At 37.6% G+C, this 13,141-nt stretch overlaps 1 protein-coding gene across 1 annotated transcript in view; it reads right to left on the minus strand.

The window, feature by feature from the left end:
• LOC119725413 overlaps nucleotides 1–6,129 on the minus strand; it is a 62,617-nt gene extending 56,488 nt beyond the window's left edge. The window contains exons 1-5 of the mRNA XM_038196818.1: nucleotides 6,123–6,129; nucleotides 5,756–5,938; nucleotides 2,013–2,094; nucleotides 803–980; nucleotides 57–221 (exon numbers count right to left, since the gene is read on the minus strand). Coding sequence (XP_038052746.1) covers nucleotides 57–221; nucleotides 803–980; nucleotides 2,013–2,094; nucleotides 5,756–5,938; nucleotides 6,123–6,129 — 615 coding nt within the window. The remainder of the gene's footprint in view (nucleotides 1–56; nucleotides 222–802; nucleotides 981–2,012; nucleotides 2,095–5,755; nucleotides 5,939–6,122) is intronic.
• Between the last annotated feature and the right edge of the window lie 7,012 nt (nucleotides 6,130–13,141).

Below are 13,141 nucleotides of genomic sequence, written 5' to 3' on the forward strand. Positions count from 1 at the left end.
TATGCCATATTAAAGCAAATTAAGACCTAGATTTGAAATGCATACTCCAACTTTACCTTATCCAAGATGTACTTATTGCCACTCAGTGATACTTCTGCGTGAAAGGTTAGAGGCATGGCGTTGATGAGACTGTCGTCTGTGACGCCCTTCTTGCGAAACCACAGGTACTCGTAGTAGCCCACCACTTGCTTCTGCAGATCTTCTGTCACTATTTCATCCCTCTGAAATGGTCAGAAATAATCTTACAAGCCAGAACAAACCATAGAGCTATGATATTAAATTCACTTTATACTGCTCACTGATATGGACCAAGCTATAGATCACGCCACACTGGGAGGTTTTGACCAATCATAGTCGTGATTGTCAGACGCGCGTGCACGCGCTTGTGACGCGCGCTTCTTTAGCACGCAGTGTGTCATTGGCGAGGTACACGTGAGGTTGTTGCAAGATGGGCGGGGCCTATATCGGTCTTGCTTACAAACGTCTTTATTGACAACTACACTAGTCCGTCCATGCAATGAGGCGTATTATAGTAACTTTCCAGGGATTTTCTTGAAGATGTGTGTCATTATAAAATTGACCAAAAGTATGGTGTTCCGTATGTGCCATCGGCGTCGTATTTTGAAGCTCTGACATCATTTTGATCGATTTCATCTAAAACTTTCATGCAAGACTTGTCAATATGCCAATGGGATATCTTCCGTGCTTGAATAAAAAATATTTTTAAAAAACGTACGGGTAAATCACCAATTCAATGTTATACCTTTAAAAAAAAAATAATGGTCTGCTTTCGGGAGCTTACCAAACTTTGCTTGATGACGTTGAAGCGATGTGTATAGCGCGCCCTCTGTGCGTCAAAGTTGGTCAGCATGGACGCCATCCCGCCCAGGATCATGCCAAAGAAGACGCCCTCACCGAACAGCATGGCGAAAATGGAGAACCATTTCTCCCTGGCGTTCACTGCGCTAATATCTCCATACCTAGCCGAACATGAACGATTAATATAGCCACAGTTGAGTCTCAATACATGTAGTTACTTCAAAATGCACTGTTCAGTTTAGGGGTTATCTGTTCAACTTGTGAACCAAAATTGTGTTCATTTAAAACGTTTGTGAAAAAACTGATAGGCTAATTCACCCTAACCTTAAATTATATTGTTAAATCGGTCGCTTTAGTACTTATGAATCTGTGTATAATGTATTTTTCTGATCACACATTATCTACTCTTTATTATCTACAAGATTGTACACATTATAAAGAAGGGCAGCATTAAAATAAATGTTCAATATTCAATCACCAAAGATATACAATTACAAGGCATTTCGAGTCAACAAATATTCCTTTTAATAGGAAAAATAACAACACATTATGCAAGCCATTAGACATGCATTTTTCATAGGAGCACATTTTGAACAACTTTCTACTCCTCTTAAATGTATGAAAACTATTTGACGTTCCTTTTTGGTTAATTTATTAAGTGCACTTCTTTAAACATTTTTAAAATGTCATGCTTTTCCTTACAACTGAGGGCGCTGTTGCTGTGACGTCATTTCAGGAAGACACTGTTCAGTTTAGGGGTTATCCAAATTTTGTTCATTGAAAACATTTGTGATAAATTTGGATCATTGGCGTCCTGGCACAACAACGAATCACCAAAGAAATGAAAAGTTACAATAGCAAACTATCAAAAATTCAGGCAATTTTAGGTGCTAAAATACTGTAACATATTGAGGTTTCTGCCTGAAATGGCATCACACTTTTGCTCATGAATATAGAAATTGCTTTAGCATAAAAACCAAAAAGGCACCAAAATCCCCTGGAAAACGGTAAAACGGAAAGTGCAATAAAGTTAAATTGGACACAAGGGTGCATTTGCAAGGATTGAATTTAAAAAAATACATTGCATGGCATGTTAAATGAATAACGTTATAAGAAATATTGTAGAATACATGTTTTATACTAACTTAGGAAACTTCACTAAAAAAACCCCAGAAATTGTTTCTTTATTTTACCCTGTTGATGTTGCAGTAGCCACGGACCAATATAAAGCGATAACGTAGGACTCTCCAGCACTGATATTTCTGATATCGGCACCTATAAGAAAGAAGATATCCCATATTGATTATTATCAGCGACAGTCTATTCTTTATATAGTCCCAACGCATGCTACATGCAGAGATATAATCTTTCATGTGCTGAGGTTGATGAGACCTTTTTATTCCGCAGTTGGTGGATCCGGACTTCAACCGGATTTGACCCAATTCGATTTAGAGGCTATCCCATTATTAATTGTAAACATCGTCTGAATTATCATCTAAGTTTCAAATTAATCATTATCAATTTTAACCTGAAAAGCTTAGGTTCCTGTACTCATGTAAGGCTCATTCCGTAAATCAGAAATTTCACAGGTTTTACACCTGTGAATTTTGGTGTCCCTCTTTACAATGTGATATTTGTTGCCCTTGTATTACCAACAGTGAAATATTTACAACCGAATTTATGGAATGACCCAAACCTGTTTTTTTTTCTAAGCATATTAATCATGTGCTTTATACATGTACACTATTCTGTTTTTTTAGAAGCTACGTGAAAATGGGGCGGCGTTCCCAGTTCAGTTCCTCCAACACAAAAACCCATATAAGGAACTGCATGCAGCGCTTGCCGTATCCTGTCAATCCTAGAAGGAATATGGCGTCATTTAAGACAGCAATTGGTGTGAAATTATAATGGCACGGTAATGGCACACTACTATTCCGCAACCCATGTGACCGTGAATGGCGCTCTAATGATCGAATCGGACGGTGGGAGCACGCAGTGGTTTTCGTGCTTTAATTAAAACGCAATAAACCAGCATATCGATGTGCATACATTATGTTGAATTTTACAGCCTTTTTGTCAAGGATGTGACTTTGCGGTTAATTTTGCAAGCGTTGAGCAAATATTGTAGAATCTTTTAAACGTTTAAACGTTTAGCTATTTCACCAAGGCTGACGCCTGTTCGTTTAATGTCGGCAGACTGCGTACCCGAAGAAGCCAATTTTTTGATCGTGTTCCCGGTATTTTGTAAATTGTAAGCTGCTAAATGGGATGGTACCAGACTATTTATGCGTTCAAAGCCTCACTTTCAATTGTTCTTTTTAATGTGGCTTAAAACATTAGGGAATGTTTAATCACACATTTGAAATTATTCATCAGAGCAGACTGTATTAATTTGTAATTACCTTTATGTCATTGCTTTCATTTATACTCGCTAGTTCCAAAAATCTCGTAATGCCGAGAAAATGCCAATTATGTAAAAGTACACAAAAAATTCTTGTACACAAAAAATACCACTTTCAGGGATGTACACTCCTACCTATTTGTGCATGTCCTAATCCTTACAGACAACACGACACATAATATGACAAGAGTAGACTACAGATGAATTTGATGGAAATACCTTTTTTGCATAAATGAAGGATAATTGCACAGTAGGCTTACAGTAAAACGTTTAACTATTTGAAGTACTTGTGTACAGGATGAAAAACGACTACTCTTGTATAATTGACATTTTAACCCAAAGTGCTATTTTCATGATTTTTTTTCAGTATTGGAAAGAATACAAAAACACCTAAGATACCTAAAACATAAAAATCCACCGATCCCCTTGTTTTTTAAAAAGCCATTTTTTTAGGGTTGCTTTTTTTTTAGGGTCACCCTGTACACATGGGCGTCGCGAGGGGGGCAAGGGGAGGCACTTGCCCCCCCCCCCGGAAAAGCACAACAAAAAAAAGCAAAAAAAAAAGGGGAAAAAAAGAAAAGAAAAAGAGGCGCGAAGACAAAGTGGTGTAACTTTAATGAGTTGGGGGGGGGGCAAAATGTCCCTGCCCCCCCTCTAAAACTGATAATTCGAGAATGTGTTGAGAAATACAAGCATTTTTTGGCAAAATATTTTTTTGTCCCCCTCTAGAAAAAATCCTGGCGACGCCCATGCCTGTACAGCATTTACAGAGCTAAAACTCCATCAGGTTAGTTGTTAAAGCTACAGTCCATCATTTGTAATTTGTGCATTTTGTTCGTTTGAAGCAACAAAAGAGTTCAAAATCTAATGAAGGATACTGAGCAACTAACCTGATGAAGTTTCAGCTAAGCTTAAGCTGTACATTCCGAGAAAAACAGCATTCTAAGATCTCAATTTCAAATCAAAAGTTACTGAATCATGTTTTGAATTGTTTTGAATTGCAGCTTTACGCGGCGACGCGCACTGATCCGACGAATTATAACAACCGCGCCCGCGTGTGCGTCGTTCCAATACTTGTGCGCGCTGCGCTGAATAACAAAACGAACTACTAATTTAAATTTTCCTACGGTGCTTCTTAAGAATCACCGTTGGAAATGCCTTCTTTCGTTAATTACTTCAAAATGACAGCTTCCCAGAAAGAATAATTTCACAGGTAGTTTAGTTCCCTGACTATCTTTCAACCAAGTTTGTTTTCAACAATAATTACGCCAGTTACTTTTCGGATGTTTGCAAATGATGGACTATAGCTTTAAGCACCGGCCCTTCTCAAGATTCTGATCACGAAAAAAAAATGCACAAGTGACAAATGATGTAGCCCACTTTTTACACCGTGAGAAATTGTTCAACTTGGACACATGCGTATTGAAATTGAGTCTACTATAGCGGAACTATACCCCTTCGAATTATTACGCCAACCGATATCGCTCAACGTCTCCAACTTTTATTTTCCCGCTCGCCACTTTCAATTTTCGTATCGCGTTTCAACCATTGGTTCAAAACGCCTGCAGCGTCGAACGCTCAAAAACAAAATGTCCGGCCTAGCTGTACCGAAGGAGAGCCAAGATATCGCCCCCAGCTACTGGAAGAGAGTGCTGCCTGGAAATTGGACCTGTTAGGTTGCTGGTAATTTGGCGGTAATTTCATTCTTTCAGTGTAATTGCAGTAGTATACGTGGGGCTAGGTAGACTATATGTCTGAATGGTGCACGCTGTGTATATCATTCTACTGTACTCCAACTTGGTTTTTTTTAGCTTACGAATAAACGAAATTAACAATAGGGATTTCAAGTAAAGATGTGCACACTAGTTACTTGTTTTCGCAACAGAGCAACCAACTTGGATACAATGTATGCAATAATCGGTGTCGATTTTCAAAATATTGCTGTAATTGATTAAGGGAATAACCGTGGAATTGGAAGGTTTTAAACACTCTGCTTTTTAAAGACCGGTTGGAGTCTGGATGCTGATAATTACCCGAGCCGTAGGCAAAAAAATCAAAAACCTTTCGGTCCAAAAGTCAAAACAAGTCACAATTTACAAATTTTCAACGTTTCGATCAACAAAACACCCCTCTAGCTATACAATGTTAAGACCCTCTGACAACTCCTTATTTGGAGATTGACGCGCGCATCGCGCGTACGTACTGCGTGATGTAGCGCACAACGCAGATGTACCGGTGTAGAGTGAATTTAGGACTATGAAATACTGACTCACTGGTAGTATTGCGAATGCCTACGTGAGGATTGTGAACGTTCAACCAATAAAACGGTGCTGGTACCGAATTTCACAGGAGTCAAAATTTCATGTGACACAGGAAATTGTGTACACATACAACAAATGACTTCCAGTGAAAAGCCATTCGGAATCATGTGAGTTGAACATGTAGTGGGCTTACATTGTTTTGTTTACAACTAGTACCTCAATATTACAAAATGCCAAATATTTTGAAACTAAGATAAAGACTGTTTAGGCTTACCAAGGTCAAAGCTCAGGGCCCAGCTATCGTTGTGGCATGTATTAGGTAGAGAATCATGCCAGCCATCGCAGGCTAACGCATACCAGCCACACGCTGAGATATGGATGACGAGGCCGGCAACGGTGGTGTACTTAAAGGTTCGTAATAGCGAGGTGTTGGAGCCTAGTTTAGACTCTCGGGCCTCTGTGAAGAGAAAAAAAGACAGAAATGTAAATAATTTTATATATTTTGTTACAGAATAAAGACAAGAAAACTGCTGATCTGTTTTTGTTAAAATCATATTTGTTGCTCGAGGCTCCTTGGTATGCTTTGCCCCTGAACATGAATAACCCCTGAACATGAATTTAAAACAAACTTGAATACAAACCACGCATCATTATACGCAGCACCAGGGGCGGATCCAGGAATTTTAGTAGGGGGGAGGGTCATCAGAAAAAGAAAAGAAATGTAAACAGGTATTTTTTCTCCGGACACTTGGCCCCCAAAAATCAAATCAATAGGTGGGTGGGGGGGGGGGGGGGGGTATCATACCATACTTTCAATGGGGGCGCTGTTCAAACAATTGACAGAGCTGTTTTTTGTTTTGTTTTACCCAGGTACTAAAGTATTTAAACTTTACCAAGGTACCAAAGTACAACCTAGTTACTCAAGTAGTATCTAGGTACTAAAATAGTACATAGGTACTAAAGTAGTACCTTTGACACTAAAGTAGTACCTTTGACACTAAAGTAGTACCTTTGACACTAAAGTAGTACCTTTGAATTGTTAACATCACAGTCAACTGTTGAGGTATGTGTGTTTTTGTTCAGCAGGGATACGCATGGTTAGGCCTCTTGTGCATTCATTGTTACTTCATTAAAACAACAAAGAAACACCTCGGATATGCCTGCCGAAAACAAAGCATCTATATCGCTTCTATTTAAGTTAATCCACACTCAAAGCTATCCGAACAATTCGCTACAACAATTTCTTAGGGATGTCTTACCAAACACTCTTCCGATTCAGTAATTTTTCTTAATACTTATAGTAACCACTAAATTCCATCAGACAATTGAAGAAGGACATTGAAATACAAGGGTATATAAAAAAATCTGGTCGTAAAAGGTGCTTTTTTTTTTAGACATAGAAATATAGACGAAAAAACTGCTAATATGTTTTCGCTAAAATCATATTTGTTGATCGAGGCTCATTTCTATGTTTTGCTGTGCCATGGGATTGGCCCCTGAACATGAATTAAAAAAAAACATATTTCAATCCAAACTATCTTTGGTTGCATTAATTAAAATGCATGTAATACACGGTCAATATGCGAATCGTATTTTATTCATGTCCCAAGATACCTGATTTGTTTTGTGCATAATATGATTTACAGAATGCCATCATGGTACATGTATAAGCTTCTCCGCAAAGCTATCGATTGACTACTCCAAATTCATTCCAAAATGCACATAGCCCTTGCAGCGCTGTCTGTGCTGAATAGGCTGAAAATAATGCCTGCAATTTTCCTATAGAAGATTGAGATAGTCTTCGGTGAAGAATACTAAATACTATAACTTCAAATCTGCTTGTTTTTGTCCTTTGTTGTACCGTCTTAAACAAGACCATAGTCAATTAAATTATTAAATATTATTTAATTTATAGCTATGATAATATAATATAGAATTATATTATAGTTATATGGTATATTACAGCCCTATATTTTAGCTCGAGAGAGCTATCTGTAGCTCTATATTACGAAACATCGTTATGCAATTTGCTACGCAATATCCTTTTTTTTCACAGAAACAAATTATTTTGCAACTAACCCGACCATGCCCAGTAGATTTTGTTTATACACGAACGCTGGCAGTAAGCATAGTCATGTTTACCAAATCTGGCGGGAGATTCCTGCCAAATTCTGCGTTTAATGTCAACTTCTGCGGCTGATGCGACTGTTGTGTGTAGGTAATCTGCCCTGTGTGGCCGTATATCCTTAGTGTGATCATTGAGGAGGGAACAAGCTATCCTTTTGCTTCAAATCGTGAGACAAAAGTCAATATGACGGCATTGAATCCCAGTGATATCGCCTTCTCCTCGTCGCTCGGGAGGCAAATCAATGGCCAACCTACGCCTCCTCAACGACTGTTCTATGTACGAATACTTCACAATCATGTTTTTGAAACAACGCGTGGAACTACCAATTTCAAAACAGTTATGGTAAGGTCCATGTCAACCGTAAATAATAATAGTTCACTAAAAAGGAAAAGCATCGCTTAAACTAGGTACGCATCTTAATATGCTAGATTCGCTTGAAGGTCGTTCTTCCGAAATATCCGTGTTAATATTTTTCGAATTGTTTTTTCCCTTCTATTGTTAAATGATGTTATGTATATTTTTTTCTGACTACTGGGCCTAAAAGCGCGAACATGAAGTATCTTTATTGTGCAAGATATCGTTGGAATGTTAATTGTAATTAGCTTAAATGTTTATATTTTTAATTTGTGAAAGGCGTCATCGGAATAATAATGGTATTATTATCAACTTGTACTGATATTTATTTTTTTCAGTACATTTTTACAGAATAACAATCATTCATGTATACAATCATTCACACCGTGATGTTCACATATTACTGAAATGTATAACCACAATAACTGATAGTTAAAAATTTATTTTTATGGAACGGGAGTATTTGTATGCATGGACTGGAAGCAGTACGAACTGCTAGTTGTTCAACGGCCGTATATTAATATTAAAAAAATATATATTAGTCATAGTGGGGAGTCATACACATTATGACTCTCGTCATACACATGATTGATACTCTAAACCTGCTATTTTGAAAAGGGTATGAACATTATGATTCATATACTTTGATGTCTCCTTCCATTTTCCTAAGCACCCTTTGACTTAGGATGAGAAGACGTCAGCAATATTCTATACATCTTTTCGTAGCCTTGACAAATTATATTTTGATGACTAATTTACAATAAAGTTATAAATAATTCACACTTTAAGGTAGTCATCAATCATTAAAAATAAGGCTTACGGAAACTTTATTTAATTTGAAATTATATCAGACAAAATCGCTCTTCTTAAAAGGTGATGCGGAGTCTACCCAAATTGTTGGTTAAAAATACAAATAAATTTAAGTATTCGAAGTTATGGTAATAAATACACAGTTAATGTTTGGATACTAAAGTTAAACAGTTTATTTTATATTTTTATGGCAAATGATTGACTTGTGCAGTTGTTAGTACACGGTGATTGAACTATGCAAAGTTGAAAGGAACAGCCGTTAGTGTCTCCGTGTAGGGATCAATGCACGGTATAGAGTTACCCGCTGAACTTCACTAGAAAAAGCACAAGAAACTGACACGGCTTAGTTCAAACCGATATACATAACAGGGGCACTCCTGCTTTTCCCTCGTACGACCTCTGACGAAATAAGATAAGGCCAAGTTACTTGGACATGCCTTGGAGCAGTTTCCTATCGACATGAGGCATGTTCCATAGACTGCCACATACTCTTAATAATACAGATTTATTCCTATAGTTAGAAGTCGATGACTGACATGCATGATCGTTTAAGCTTTCGATAGAGTTTTTCTCGTCAGCGCAGATCTTCAGTAGCACTGATTATAAGCATTATGTGGGCTATTTAAAGTTTAATTGCACCAGACCGACCCTGATTACAATGGAATTTCAATGTTTTGAGCCACCAAACGAGTGGAGTTCTAGTCGACTCCGAGTCCCCTTTCCCGAGTCCGAGTACCGAGTCACACAGGTCAAGTCCGAGTCCCGAGTCATAAAGGTCGAGTCCGAGTCCGCGTCCCGAGACATACAGGTCGAGTCCGTCCTGAGTCATACAGGTCGAGTTTGAGTCACGAGTCATACAGGTCGAGTCCAAGTCCGGGTCATACAGGTAGAGTCCGAGTCCCGAATCATACAGGTCGAGTCCGAGTCATACAGGTCGAGTCCGTGTCCGAGTCCCGAGTCATAGTTCGAGTCCGAGTCCGAGTCACCGCTCCCGAGTCTGAGTCCGAGTGCCGAGTCATACAGGTCAAGTCCGAGTCCAAGTCCTGAGGCATACAGGTCAAGTCCGAGCTCGAGTCATACAGGTCGAGTTTGAGTCCGTGTCCCGAGTCATACAGGTCGAGTCCGAGTCGGCGAGTACCGAGACATACAGGTCGAGTCTGAGTCACGAGTCATACAGGTCGAGTCCGAGTCCGGGTAATACAGTTAGAGTCCGAGTCCAGAGTCATACAGGTCGAGTCACACAAGTCTGATTGCAACACTACAGAATGTATTCATATGGCCCATGTTTAAGCTTCGCAGAACAATTCCAAGCGCAAAGATTATCTAAAATACCAAAAGCGATTATTAAAAGCTGGAAAACGTGAAATAAAAACTAAAACTTAGGTAACAGATGGTTTAACGAAGGAACACAAAGCCAACTTGAATTGGCTGTAAATTGTAACTTTGGCAAGGAGTATTATACATGCAAATCTGAATTGTTTTAGGATCCCAGATTTACCATGAGTATTTTGAGGTAGGTCTAATTGCTTTGTTGCATCGCCTTGCAAAGTTACCACACGATGTCACAATCTTCCTATCAGAAGTCAATTTCGAGTAGGACTAATACAGTCTGTCAAGACTTCATGAAACGCTATACCAAGTACACTTTGACATTTTCATTATTCGTCTTCTGTTACTTCTGACGTCGACCTGCATTGTGATTCGACTCGATACGATCGACTTGTGATTTGGCTGAACAGGAAGCCTAGTATTTTTTTCACGAATCATGCAAGAGAATGACATCCATTAGATGATTTATTCTAAGAGCCTTAATCCCTTCTTTAAAAAAATGCAAACTATATGTTGAGAAGAACAAAACATTGTATGTGCGCGTAACGTTTACGTACACAGATTGGTTGACATAACCAATCATTGGTTGACCACATATTGGTTAATAATCCAGCCGATCGGATTGGTTAGCACATTTTAACGAATATTGGTTATTTTAACCAATCTGTTTTAGAGTGTATGCAATTTAAGTAATGTATACCGTCTTTTTCAGTATTACGGTAACGACATTGTTTCAAATTTCTATTTTATAGTCGACACAGTTTTGCTAAGACCTCACACGAAATATAAATAGAATTGCAGATTAAGTCAAGTAAAGTAATGTAAATGGGGAACCACCCAATTCTTTAGCGTTTGAGCATAGCTTTGGCAAACAAAGCAACTGTTTTTTAATGCACGAAGTATGAGTTAAAATCAATATTTTATGGTAATAATCTCAAAAAATACCGAAAGTCACACGTGGACTACACACAAACAAAATATCAGTTTTCTTTCATCAACATTAATGTAACTGAAAGTCATTTGTATTTAGCTTCTCTTTGTCAATATTGATAATTAACAAAAATATATTGAGTTATGAAGGTCTCGTAAAGGTCTTGAATTCAACGCAGATTATTTTGACTGTTAATTTTTTCTCTTGGATCGGGAATTACAGTCACGCGCACACACCTTAAGATCGCACACAAGATAGGACGAGGCATTAGCATGCAACTTACGGCTTTCGAGTGGGCGTATGAAGATCTCACGATAAATGTAATATATCGAGGATCACTAGGCCTATACCTTTCAGGGGGAAAAAAGGTTGGTTAAAGAAGGAACCATGTTTTACATTTAGGCATTAATGCATGGAATGGGAGACACGACATGGAATGGGAGACACGACATGTAGTATAGTTAAAGATAAAATAGGGCAGGACAGATTTGACAACCATGCGAATTCACTTTTACTTAAATTAGTTTAATTTAACTCTGCAAAAAGAAATATGACATTCATCTTTCAAGTTTGGCCCAAGAAACATGAAAATGACTCATATTTAAACGAAATTAAAGAGGAATTTGAATAAGCCTATGCACACATACGAATTATGAGACATTCCTTTATTACACACGAAAACTTACATACTGAATGGCACACTACATGGAAATTATTCAAGCAAAAGTAAAGGATAATTACAAACTGCACTGTTTTCTCTCAAAAACAAAATAAGGCGAAACGGTTAAAAACGTGCTATTTTACTCAAAGTTCGGGCTTACACGCAAAACGTAATATCACTACTCCTCAAGAAGTGCGGATGGTATGGATTATTTTATCAAAAATATCCATAAAAATCAGAAATCTTGCAGTCTGCTTTGAAAAAGTCTGCATTGAAAAATATCGCCCGTTCATCATACCAGATTGAAATCGTAATTTTCAGTATGCCACAAATTCTGTTATATAAACAGAATTTAAGTTAACGTGGAACAATTGTGATATTTCTTAGAAAATCTCGTTCGTGTGTTTTACACATGAAGTGCATTATACCACAGCTACAATGTATCGTGGAGCAGACTGCAAGGCAAACGAGCGCTTACGACGTAAGACGACACTGCGCAAATCTACTGAGCAATCACCATCTATTGACTTAGCAATGAGATTACCTAGCGTACTGAGCAATGCACAGCTCGCCGCCATAAGCAAACTGTGTACTGAGCACTCAAGGTTTCGCCAAAGATGCATCACGATTGTCATTGAATAATTTTAATATCAAACCAGCTATCATTCCCTTGTAAATAATTACAAATGGGTGCGATTTCATGACAGAGATATTATTTCCCTACTATAATTATATAATTTTTTTGTACTTGTTCGTCAGCTATAGTTACAATTGAAATATAAATCTACCGTTACATTTCAAATCATCTCTTATTCCAGTGAGTTCATTTGACTCACAAGCCAGATAAAATATGCAAATTAACATTAATTTCATGCGAATATGCAAATTGATGCTAATTTTATTCAACTACACGGTGATTATTTATAACCAAACGTATTAACACCCAAATGTTATTGTGTTTATCTTGTATCGTATCAGAATGAATGCTAAACCCATCGCAAAGTCTTTAAACATCTTGACTTAAAATGAAATAAAATGGCGGTTCTATGACGTAAAAGGCTACATTGAAATTTGGCATTCTGCCTAAAGTGTGTTGATAAGCGTGGTAAACCCGTATGAAAAACCGTTATTTTTTATGATGCTATTATCTTATCTGAGTAAGACGTCTCCGATATTAGTGAAATTGGTTCTTAAAAGAATTTTACTGAAAATGTAAACACAAGTTCATAAAAAGTCATATCCGTAGTGTATAGCAGTACTCGTAAACTCTGAGGTCAATCAATATTTTCAATCAATATTTTAAAACATATAATATTTCTGCTGGTACTTCACTGGTATTGTGATATAGAATAAATAAGCAGTATGAAGATATATTCCATATCAGCTGGCCATTAATTCTATATAAGCAGGCCATAATTCCATACATTCTGGTCATATATTACATGTA

Source organism: Patiria miniata, unplaced genomic scaffold, assembly GCF_015706575.1.
Source record: "Patiria miniata isolate m_02_andy unplaced genomic scaffold, ASM1570657v1 HiC_scaffold_19, whole genome shotgun sequence".
Classification (NCBI taxonomy): domain Eukaryota; kingdom Metazoa; phylum Echinodermata; class Asteroidea; order Valvatida; family Asterinidae; genus Patiria; species Patiria miniata.